We start from the raw sequence: 12,894 nt of genomic DNA, 5'->3' as shown, positions 1-12,894 counted from the left end.
ACAAGGTCTAGTATGGCCTCTCCTCTATTTGGATTATCTACATATTGTATTATGAAATCCTCTTGGATGCACCTAACAAATTCTGCCTCATCTAAGCTTCTTGCACAGAGGAAGTTCCAGTCAATATTGGGGAACTTACACTATGACAACCCTGTTGCTTTTACAACTTTCCATAATCTGCCTACATTTCTGTTCCTCCATCTCCCGGTGGCTATTGTGTGGTCTGTTGTATAGCCCTATAAGAATGACTGCATCTCTTATTTTTGATCTCTACCTGTATTGCTTCAATTGATCAGCCCTCCACAGTATGTCCTCCCTGAGTGCAGCTGAGACATTCTCTCTGATTAGTAATGCAATTCCTCCACCTCTTTTACATCCCTCTCTGTCATGTCTGAAACATTGATAACTTGGAATATTGAGGTGCTAGTCCTGTCTCCCTCTCAACCAAGTCACAACAGCATTGTTCCATGCACTGATCCAGACTCTAAGTTCATCGGCCTTACCCATTATACTCCGTGTATTGAAATAAACATGCTTCAGCCCATCAGTCCCATGTGTTCATTTGACTGGCCCTGTCTGGCTTTCCAATCAAGCTTACTTGTCCTAACCTCTATCTTCCCCTGAATCCCTTCACCTACTGACCTGTTGCTCTGGTTCCACCTCCCTACCATGCTAGTTTAAACCCTGCCGTGTTGCACTAGCAAACCTCCCTGCAAGGATATTGGTGCTCCCTTGAGCTTAGGACAACCAGTCCTTCTTGTACAGGTCCCATCTGCCCTGGAAGAGAGCCCAATGATCCATGTACCTGAAGCCCTCTCTCCTGCGCCAGCTTCTTAGTCACACATTTAACTGCATGATGTCCCTACTTCTTGCCTCGCTCACACGTGGCACAGGGAGTAATCCTAAGATGACAACCCTAGAGGTCCTGTATTTTAACTTTCCACTTAACTCCCTAAATTCTCTTTGTAGGACCTCATTTGTCTTCCTGCCAATATCATTAATTCTAATATGGACCACGACTTCTGTCTCATCATCCTCCCCTTTCAGAATGTCCTGTGCTCACTCAGAAGCTTCCTTGCCCCTTGCACCAGGGAAGCAACAGACCATCCTGGAGTCTCATTCACAGCCACAGAAATGTCTCTCTGTGCCCTGACTAAAGAGCCCCCTAATACTGTCCCTTGCCTCGATTTCCCCTTCTTTGCTGTGCAACAGAGCCAGTTGTGCCATTGTCACCTGAGAGGCTTACTCCCCCCTCCCCCCAACCCCCCCCAAAGGTAACCAAAATGGTATACTTGTTTGAGATGGAAACAACCACAGGAAACTCCTGCACTACTGGCCTGCCCCTCCTGGTGGTCACTCACCTAGCTGGCTGAACTTTTGGTGTGACTATCTCCCTAAAACTTCTATGACACTTTCTACCACCTGTGTGCTACGGCCACACGGTCTGAGAGGAGATGCAGCTGAACACACTACCTGCAGACATAGGATTTGAAAACAAACGTGAAAAAATTTTAGATCAAATTAAACAAGAGATAATGTAGATCAGTGAGAATAGGGAAAGAGACGATTGGGACATGGTATGAATTAGGGCAAGGATGGTACAGTTTTGAATAAGCTCATATAGATGGAGGGCAGTAAATGAGAAGCCTAATTAAAAGAGCACTGGAATTATTGAGAGGTAACAAAGGTATGGATAGGGTTTCAAAAGTAGATAACACGAGACAGCTTCAGAATGAAATAATGATGGCACTAGATGGTAGGTAATGGTTGAGAGATGAAATCAGAAATTTATTAAAGGTTCAAAGATGATCTTGAAGTTATGACTGACCTGGTTCAGGCTTTGATATTTTGTCAGGGTGAGGGATGAAATTAGTGTCTAAAACACACAGTTTGTTGTCGGAACTAAAGTCAATGGCTTCAGTTTTCCCAATGTGAGTTAGATTATATGTGGCTTCTGATATGTTTTCTGAAAAGTTAAGGGAATGCTAGAAACAAACATAAGGGAGAAAGGTAAATGGGAACACAACCACTTGCAAACTATCCCTTAAGATCCTCACAGCTGTAACTTGGCAATATTTCACTTTTTCTTCATCATTGCTGTGTTTAATTCCTGGAGCTCTCTACCCAAAAATACAGGAGTACTGACACATGTCCAATTAAAAATGAATTAAAAAGAAATGGGTTCAGCAAAATGAAAATTCAAGATGTACAGTTAAATTCAACATACTTCTGGAATGCACTGCCTGCCTGAGGAGATGGTGGAGGCACAGCATTTCAGAAGCATTGAGATAAGCACTTCAATCGGTAAGGCATTGAATTCTACAGACCAAATGGAGGTAATTGGAACCAGCACAGATCAGTACAATGGTCGGCGTGGACATGGCAGGTGAAGGTCTTGTTTATGTGCTTTATGACGCTATGACTCTGTGTCTCCATGAATCTAATTTGATGCATCTCTGCTTTCCATTCAAGCCCCTAAGTTGTTTTCAAAGGAAGTGATGTGACATTGATGATATGTTATTTAATAGTAGAAATATATTTCTGATATCTTATATTTAGGATCTTCCAGAACAATGGAACAATACAAAGAAAATTTCTGTTATTTGTAAGCATGCTGTGTCACCTTTACAAGCCAATGAAGTTAATGTCATTAGAAGGAAATGCTTACGATTTGAGGTAAGACTTGCCTAAAAAGGAATTTTGCCACTATCATCAAACTAATATTTACTGCTATTAAAGTGATGTTCGTTTTCCAATATATCAACAAAATATCTTATTAATCTTAATGGGGACACTGAAAAAGATTAAGGATTTATCCTTGCAGTCTTCATGCCCTGGGTATTCAGTTGTGAAGCGACACAAGTGCAAAACATGTTTATTTGAGCACTGCTCGATCCAGACATCATTCTGGAAAAGATGGAAGAAAATAAGGTGGGAAGGCTAGGAACTCTTCCTCTTTCTCACCTCCAAAGAAAGCCCTTCTTTGCACCTGTTGCATGTTAAATCCCAAACAGGCTTTGATGGATAAGTGATTGGTAATAGGGAAAATGCTGGAGTCTATTATGAAGGAAGTGGTGGCAGATCACATCAAATAACGAGTGTAGATTTATGAAAGGGAAAAGATGTTTGACAAGTCTATTTGTATTTTGCCGATGATAACCAGAATGGATTAGGGCATGCAAGTTGATGTGGTATATTTGAACTTTCAGAAGGCGTCCAATAAGGTGCCAAACAAGAATATTAACGTAAACTAAATTAGAATGCACAATATTGGAGGAAATATCCAGTCATGAATTGGGGATTGGTTAATGGACAGAAAACAGAGAATAGAAATTTTTGAGTTGGGAGTATGTGATGAATGGTATACTGCAGGGATTGTTGCTGGGGCATTGGTTGTTCACAATCCCATATCAGTAATTTGCAGATTGGATCAAGAGTAATGTATCCAAGTTTGCTGATGAGTGACAATATGGGCCTTGGGTAGGAAGCAGAAAGGCTTTATTGGGATATAGCAAGTTAAATGAATGGGCAAGGACATGGCATATGGAATATAATGTGGAGTCATCCACTTTGGTAGAAATAGCACATGCAGTTTTAAAATGATAGAAAATTGCAAAGAGTTAGTGTCCAGAAGGAACTGGGAGACTCAGATTCTCATATTTTCTTATAACATAGAAGGAGACTCTACCAATTCTCCATGTTTCACTGTAACTTATTCTTTCTCATATACCCATTAACTACGCTCTTTTTCTCATTCCACCTACCTATACTGGGGCCAATTAACCTACTAGCATTTTGTTTGGATGTTAAGAGAATTTGGAGCACCTGGGAGAAATCCATGCGGCCGTAGGGAAAATGTGTAAACTCCACACACTGCTACCTGAGGCCAGAATTGAACTTAGGTCACTTGAGCTGTGCATCACTTGTCTACAAATTACTGGTAGCTAAAATGCAGGTACATCAAACAATTAGGTATGTCATGCTCCAATTACGTAAGGCCCTGGTGAAACTGCATCTAGAATATTGTGTTACGGGTCTGGTGTTCTTAGTTAAATGTAAAACAGTACAGCCCAGGCACAGGCCCTTCAGCACACAATGTCTCTGCTGAACGTGATGCCAATTTAAACTACACGTTGCCTGCATGTGTTCTAAATTCCTGCAATCCCGACATGTTTATGTGTCTGTCTAAATGCTTCTTAACCGTTGCTATCAGATCTGCTTCCACCAACTCCCCTGGTATCGCATTCCAGGCACCTACCACTCTCTTTGTTTAAAAAAAAGCCTTGCCTTGTAAATCTCCTTTAAACTTTCACCCTTGCAACTTAAGACTATGCCTCTAGGGTAGGCCATTCAACTGTTCCAGCCTTTCTCATCATTCAATTAGTTTTCGTCTCAGCTATATCTTTCTGCCTTGGTTTTGTAACTCTTGATACACTTACACACCAAAAGTCTTACTAGTTTTAGCTGTTAAATTTTCAAGTGACCCAGTTTCTCCAAATTTTGGGGGGAGAGAGTACCAGATGTCCATTCCACTTTATGCAATGAAGTGCTCTCTGATATCACCCTTGAATGATCTAGCCCTAAACTGGAGATTATGCTCTTTGATCTACTCGCTGCCAGAAAAAATAGTTTCAGGCTATCTATTTAGAACGTACATGTCTATAGTCAAAATATTGTTTTGTCTTACTTCGTTTGCATCTTCTGTTGTGGAGAGAAAATTAATCTTGTTATCGATCACTACTGAATTCAGCTCTGGCTTAATTGTTCTGTGTGCCATTTATCTGCTGAAATTATGAAATATTAATAGGAATGAGGGGAACATTTTGGTATTTAAATCTATGATTTGGGATTGCCTTAATTGACTGTTAAGATATGAGAGTAGAATCCACTTGAGTAATGATTTCCCTTCCTATCTTTTTTCTGCAGATTAACCAACATGGTTTTAGACAAAAATTTAAATTAAAGGCTCCTTTCAAGTACGACAATCCAAACCCATATAGGGCTTTGGATAAGGTAATGATTTCCATTTTTGTCAGTTAGCTTGAAATTGTTCTGTATCAGAGCATTCTTCCTCAATAATAGCAGAGTCATTGTCTGAAAATATTGAACTCAACGTTGAAGCTTGTTCTCTTCTCATCCATTCATGATTGCTTTATCAGCTCTAAGTTTCTAATTATTGAAGTTATCTTTCCCACTACTGCTTCCTTCTCCATCTCAGTTTTCAAAACTTACCTTGAAATTGTCATCTTCTATGTGTTATTGTTCCTGTGCTGCCATTCTTTGTTTTACCTTTCCCAATTGGTTTGTACCCTTTGTTTATTTTCTTGTTGATTCTGTTCAATGAAATACTCTAGCAAATGTACAAGTTGTCATTAAAAATACTAAAATATTTTTCCAAATTTCTTTATAGGCTCAAAGGAAAATTCTTGCTATGGAAGATGAATTGCAAACACTGTCACAATCAGCTGCTCTATTTGAAGTTTTAGTTCCTGATTGCAAACAGCTGAAAGCTTGCCGCAGAGAAATAGTATTGTTGAAGGATCTGTGGGATATGGCTATTCTTGTAAGGCTTATGTATCATTTGTCTTAAGATTTACAATTTTAATCAGTGGATTGACTATTACCATTTACGATTTCTTTAAAATAGATTCATATTTTGAAATTAGTCAAGTGGGGGAAGAATTTTTTGTGAGTGTTTCAGCCAAGAGGTAGTTGAGGCAATATATCGACGTGTGCACAATTCATGTTTCTGGATCTATGCTTGTTAAAGTAAGTTCAAGTGATGGGGTGTTATCTTGTCATAGTGGCTCATCACCATCTTGCCAAGAGCAATTAAGGATGGGCATTAAATGGTGAACATACCAGCAATACCCAAATGCTGAAAATTAATATAAAAATGTTCTTTTCCTGTGCCATTTCCTTCAAGCCCTACTTATCTTTTCCCTCAAGTACCTACCTAATTAACTTTGGAAAGCCCTGATTAATTCTGTTTCCATCACCCTTACAGGTAGTGAATTCTAGATCATATTCACTCTGCATAAAAAAATGTGTCCTTATACCTTTAGCCCAAAAAAATTTCAACCTGCGTCCCGGTACTTGAACTATTTGCTAAAGGGAAAAGCTTCACTTTATTCTATCTTAACCGGCCATGATCTTGTACGTCTCTGTCAAATCCCCTTTCAACCTTCACAGAATCATAGAAAATTTATGACACGACAAAGACAATTTTGCCTATCACATCTGTGCTGGTTAATGCTGGTTAGCCTATTCCCACTTTTGAGTACGAGGTATGTAAACCCATAAACCCATAAGTTATGGTTCTTCTCGGACATAACCGAGGACTCTTTTAATGTGATGAGAGCTTTCATCTCTTCCACCTCTTCTGGATGTAAAAATGGTTCCTCATTATCTCTCTATCAATTATTTTTAAACTATGACTTTTGGTTTTTGACTCCCTGCTAAAGGAATAAGTCCTTTCTGTTTACTCTATTGAGGCCTCACACCTTAATTATACTTTCTCTCAGTCCACCTTCCCCCACCCCCCTCCATTCCAAAGAAAAGAACTTAAGAACGTCAAGTTGTCCACTCTTTTCATGGCTAAACTTTTCTAGTCCTGGTAACATCCTTGTTAACCCCAACTGCACCTTCCTTAGTATGACCATATCATTCCTGTAAAATGGTAACCAGAACTGTATGTCTTTCTCAAGTTGTGATCTGACAAATTTTGCATACAGTTCCAGAATAATTTCCATGCTCTTATACTCTGTACATCAACTAATAAAGGAAAACATTCTGTTTTCTTTATCTACCACCTTATTTACCTTTTAAGAGTTTGTTTTTTTGAACTTTTAAGGGTATGTACAAATACAATCTGTGATCCCTTTAATACTTCACAACACTAAGTATCCTCCCATTTGGTGTGTGTTGCCTCACTTGTTGCACACTCCCAAATGGTTAACTTCCTATTTCTTCAGATTGAATTCCATTTACCAATTTTCTACACAGCTAATGATCCCATGCAGTCTAAAGCTTTTTTCCTTGGTGTCAATCACACAACCAATTTTTGGATTATCTGCAATACTCTTTGTCATGCCCTCAACATTTAAATCTGGATCATTAATAAGTTGTAAGTATTGTGCTTTGTGGAACCCCTGTGGGGCATTCTTCCAGTTGCAAAAACACATCTGTCATCCATTATCCTTTGCTTCTAGAATTGTTTATAGGGTCTATGGGGCACATTGCTGCTTCTCCTTGCCCAGAAAATATGCTGATAAAGTCAGCAGCTTGTTTGCTTGCTCACTCTCTCCCTCTCGCTCTCTCCCTCTCGCTCTCTCCATGGACACCTGTGAATCAATAGTAAACTTCAAACTACAGGTTGCATTACTTTGCCATTAACCATAAGATCAGGTCTGTTATAAAGAGCTTAGAATTTATCCCACAGGAGGGCTTAATCAAATGATTATTTAAAAGAGAAGTATAAAATAGTTGTATTTCAGAGGCATTTATGAATGATCACTATTTTTGATCCTTGGCTTTCTCCTACTGTGTAGAAGAAAGAAGATCTTCCTCATCTGAAAAGAACAACATATTTCTAATTTATTTCAAATGGTCTACAATTTGCAGGTCAGTTTAACAATTGATGATTGGAAGACAACCAAGTGGAAAAGCATTAGTGTGGAGAATATGGATTCAGATTGCAAGAAATTTGTTAAAGACATAAGAACAATGGATAAAGAGATAAGGGCATGGGATGTTTATTCTGGATTAGACAATTTAATTAAGAACACAATGACTTCACTGAAAGCTGTAAGTGAGTTGCAGAACCCAGCTATAAGAGATCGTCACTGGCAACAACTCATGCAGGCAACTAAGGTACTAAAGAGGAAAATTTTGTAACATTCAACAAAAGACAAAAACTTATAAAATGCATGTTACAAACAATAATAATATACACTCAGAATTGATTGGGGCAATTGGATGTGTTGTGTGGCAGTCCTGCATGTTTATGCCTTATTTTTTTTTTCTCACTTATTTTTTTATTCTCACAAAGGGGGTGTTTTCACCAACTTGCTCAGAGGTATCTTTTAGGCTCAAGTGTGCACTGCAGTGGCCATCATTACGTTTGATTCTATAGATGATATTGAACAAAGTAATTGCAGAACAAGATAGCAAAAACTGTCTGAGTAGAGGTACTCAAAACTTAAAAGAATTATTTTTCAGACTGGTATGCTTGAGTTCCCCATATGTGAATACTTGTCTCACTCTCTGTTACCAAGCCATTGAGCTCTACACAATGTTGTGCAAGACAAAGTGTTGGTTTGCCAACAACAACAGCAACACTGTTGTTAACTTCCACCTCCTGACCTGGTAGACCCATTGTTTCAGCCTGTACCTGCCCAACAGATCCTAGTATTTCTTGTATTTGTTATATACATATTTTTTATCTATACATATTTCTTATTTCTCTATTATTTTAAAGAATTCTTTACTAATTTAAAGCCATCTGAGAAATCAGTTTGCAGTTTGTAATCATGCCTGCACCACACGTAAAAGGGATGTATTACTTGCACAGACTCATGTATTTTGAACAAGTTAGAACCTTGGCAGAGGCAGCATCCAGTTCATAATCTTGCTTCCATTCTCCATATGGATGAAACATGATCTGTCCATTTCTTGGAATTTTTGACGTCAATATGTTGTTAAGCCATATTGCACCAGAAGTTCCAAGCTATGATGTATAAGGTGATCTCGACTGATATTACAGAATGCAATTGTTGATTATATTTTAAGCACAGTAGACTAAGATGAGGAAGTCTTCCATGGTTCCCACTTCTGGAGCCTGATTGAAAAAGTGTGTTGAAGGGATCAACTGTGATGAGTCACAAAAGCCAGAAGCCACTGACATTCACAATCTTTGCCTGAATGTTTGGATGAGAGTACTTGCAGTTGCATGACTTAAAGAAAGGAGGAAATTCATTTTTGTAAGGGAGAGAAGACTGATTATAAACGTGTGGAGAAATTAGGAAATTATAGTTTACTTCATTTCATTGTTCTCGCAGGTCAATTTTGTAATGTCAGAGGAAACAACTCTTGCGGACTTATTGAGTCTGCAGTTACACAACTTTGAAGATGAAGTGCGCAATATTGTAGACAAGTCTGTGAAAGAGTCTGGAATGGAGAAGGTATTGGATTCACTTCTTTTTTTTTAAAAAAGAGATAAACAGGAATACTTGTAACTTTCAAATTTCAATTGTCATACTAGCCGAACGGTAAAGGATAGACGTGTAGAAATTTGCACTGTGTAAAAATTCACAGAACCTGTTAGCCTATGCCCTTAACCGTTGAAGTGCACACCGAGTATGAGAAGTTTTACAGTGGGATTGTACATACATAAATTTTATCTTTGTAATTTAATATTCTGTAAAAAAAAGTTTTTGGTCAAGATACAATTAAGTTACCAGGCTCTGTTTGAAGGCTAACAAAAGGGAGCCAAGATGAAACAGTCACAAAATAAAAAATGCCATGCTACTGGCAACTTTAAAAACTACTTAACACAGTGGTCACTGCCAAAACCTACTGCAGCAAGATTCCACACCAGCTTCAGTAAATCTCTATAATTGAGGCTTGATGACCTTTCCTTATATTTGAATAATTTGGATCCCATGATGGAATAGCTTCCATCTATCTTTGTTCTCCCTTTCCTTTTGGTTTTCAGTGGGTCCTGGTGCAAGTCCTACCGTGGCACTGATAGAAAATAAGGAAGAAAAACAAGATTCCTCACATCTTATTGCTATCTTACTACTTGCACTGTGCCCATTGAAGTTATTATTTGTGTATATTTGAAGGAAAATTGGGCAAAAATGGAAGTAGAAAGATCAGTTAATTAAATTGTAAATTATTTACTCAAGTGAGTTCTCTATTTTACAGGTGTTGAATCAGCTGGATAACATTTGGAGCATCATGGAATTCGAACATGAACATCATCCCCGGACAGGAATTATGTTGTTGAAAGGAAATGACGATCTTGTAGAGACATTGGAGGACAATCAAGTTCAGTTACAGAACCTGATATCATCTAAATTCATTGCATATTTCCTTAAACAGGTCTCCAGCTGGCAGAATAAGTTGTCCACTGCAGACTCTGTCATTGGCATCTGGTTTGAAGTACAGAGAACTTGGGTGCACCTTGAGAGTATTTTTATTGGTTCTGAAGACATCCGTACTCAGCTGCCTGAGGATTCCAAGCGTTTTGAGGCCATTGATAGTGATTTTAAAGTAAGTTGTCTTTATGGATAAAATCATGCTTCATTGAAATCCTTGGTTATTCTTTGCCATATCATTTCCTACCCAAGGTTACATTGAAGTGAAGGAATAAGCAAAAGAAGCATTGATGGAGGTAATAGATGCAAGCAAGAGATTTTTAACACAGGAAGCTAACTAAATAATCAATGGTTCTTCCAAAAAAATTCAAATACACTTTGGAAATTATAACTTTAAGTTTCTTTGGCCAGTGAAACGGCACATTCAAAAATGCAAAATTTGTTAGCGTCTTCAACTTACTCAAGTAATGAATTTTGAGGTAGTATTTCCTGTAACTGACATTTTTGACAGAGTTTGCTCAAAAGCTGAGTTTGAAGTTTCAAACTACACTCCCCTACACATGTCATTATAGAAGTATCTCACAAATATTGAATTATTTTTTCCTCTTATTGCAATTCATGTTGTTGGTACTATTTTAATTTTCCATTTTTGATACTCTCAAAGTTGTACATTCCCCAGTTAACAAAGAAGATTTATATTTCGTATACCTATTGATTTTATAATTGATGAAGAAGTATGAAGTCATTTTTCAGTTAAGTAAAGGGCTTTGAGCATTGCGGAAAAAGTATAATTTTATAGAGCCATAGTTGTTGCATACTTTGCTTGGGGACTAAATTAGGTATCTCCTTGAAATATATGTGGGCTTCATGGGGCATTATTAATCCGTGTGTTACTTTTCATTTTGGGAGCACACCAAATTTGTGTCTTTTGTTAATTTATAATGATTTCTGCATGCAACACTGCAAACTCCACTATTCATTGCATGCCTAGTTTTCAAAATGCTTGGTACTACTTAAACCCAGCAGATGTCTCTTAAAGGGAAGATGCATTGTAACTGAATTAGGTGTTGAGTCTTTTTGCAGCTGAACTTCACCTGGAAGACTTTCAAAAATGGCACAACATTTGATGGACATGGCTACACAGTTTTTCAAGATTGCACAGCAATCTTTTACTGAGGAAGAGACGTGTCCTTTTTCTGGAAGGGCCCGGAAACCTTTTTAGATGTACGAGTAGAAGTCAATGGGAGGAAAGAACTGTGGAGATCAATGCTAGGAGTGAAGCTCTTGAGATCTGCATACAAGACTGCAAAACGTGCAATGACCTGACACAGCTTTGAATGCCATATTTCACTAAATGCTTCACTAATCTCAAATCAATGCACTATATTCCATTCCCTTATGTATTAAATCATCAATTATGTTTCTTATACTTTGGATATGAAGGATTGTGGCTAACAATGAACTTTAAATGTTTAAAATTGACAGGATTTATTCACATAGCCACATAGTTGTTTACAATCCATGTATCATAACTCTTGGAGATAATTAATGGAATGTTTGCCAACTACTTCCATTTAGCAGGGTGGAATTCATAGAGTCATAGGTAGAGACAGCACAGAAACAGGCCTTTGGCCCACCGAGTCCACTCCTACCATCAATCACCCATTTACGCCAATCCCATTTTTATTCTCTCCACATTCTCATCAATTCTCCATAGATCCTACCACTCACTTCCACACAAGGGGAAGTTTACACTGGCTCATTAAACTACCATCTTGGGTTGTGGGAGGAAACACACATGGTCACAGGGAGAAAGTGTTTGCAGACAGCACCCAAGATCAGGATTGAGGCCAGGCCTTTGGCACTACAAGACAATTGTGCCACTGTACTGCCCAATTCATAGCAGATACTCCAGAGTTATCTATGTCTCTTTCAGTATAATATTAGACAAAAATCTCCCATATTAATGGCCACTTTGACATTGCCATTCCTCTGCTTTCTCTGTTCCCATTGTCTCTATTACATAGAAGAACATTGTTCTCATTTCCTTTAACACCTACATTCCTACACTCCATTCATTTTCTTCTGCATTTCCTTGTTTTAAGTTCACTACCAAATTGATTTTCATTGGATTTTCTATATGCCAACCTCCTATTCCTAAACACTCCACTTTTGATCTTCTTAATTACTCCTTCTTGTGCCCATAAATGCAGTAAAGTGTTTGCAATTTAACACAACAGTTGATGGCTCTTCTTCAAGTCTCAGGGTGTTTAATTGAGAGTATATAGTGAATAGATAGTTTAGCCATCATCTCATTTGGTTTGGCCACAAATAGAGCTGTCAGCTCATCATACATTCTATTTCTAAAACCAGACAGTATTCCAGGATTATTGAGGAAAACAAACTCATCCCAATCCTCATTTTCGTTTCTCTACTTTTTTTTCCATTTTCCTTGGACATCATCTTGTGCTGAATGGATTTATTTTCATCCTGTCATCATATCTGATTTACTGCTCTCATAAACACTGCATTTAAAATATAAAACTCTTTCTCATCAATGCCAGAGTCAATCATTCCTGAATTCTACTGCTGGTCTCTGAATCACTGCTCTCCATAAACTTCACCTGCTGCCTGTATTTTGTTTTCTAGTCTCAGTCACTCAGTACCCCAACCCACGCAGCAGTATGTTGTTTCACTCTACCCTGCACCTCAAACTGAAAATTCTTGTTCTTGTTTTTAAATCCTTTTCGTGGCTGCTCTCCTCTAATTCTGGAACTTTCTCCAGCCCACAACT

General features: G+C 38.1%; 1 protein-coding gene across 1 annotated transcript in view; it reads left to right on the top strand.

Moving 5' to 3' along the window:
• LOC127580014 (dynein axonemal heavy chain 17-like) overlaps positions 1-12,894 on the top strand; it is a 251,034-nt gene that overhangs the window by 85,751 nt on the left and 152,389 nt on the right. Inside the window, 6 exon segments of the mRNA XM_052033141.1 lie at positions 2,560-2,676; positions 4,927-5,013; positions 5,411-5,563; positions 7,624-7,872; positions 9,060-9,182; positions 9,928-10,275. Coding sequence (XP_051889101.1) covers positions 2,560-2,676; positions 4,927-5,013; positions 5,411-5,563; positions 7,624-7,872; positions 9,060-9,182; positions 9,928-10,275 — 1,077 coding nt within the window.

This window comes from Pristis pectinata, chromosome 18, assembly GCF_009764475.1.
Source record: "Pristis pectinata isolate sPriPec2 chromosome 18, sPriPec2.1.pri, whole genome shotgun sequence".
In the NCBI taxonomy this organism is placed as follows: Eukaryota; Metazoa; Chordata; class Chondrichthyes; order Rhinopristiformes; family Pristidae; genus Pristis; species Pristis pectinata.
The sequence above is the reverse complement of the archived record's forward strand: the minus strand, read 5'-3'. Positions and strand labels throughout refer to the sequence as shown.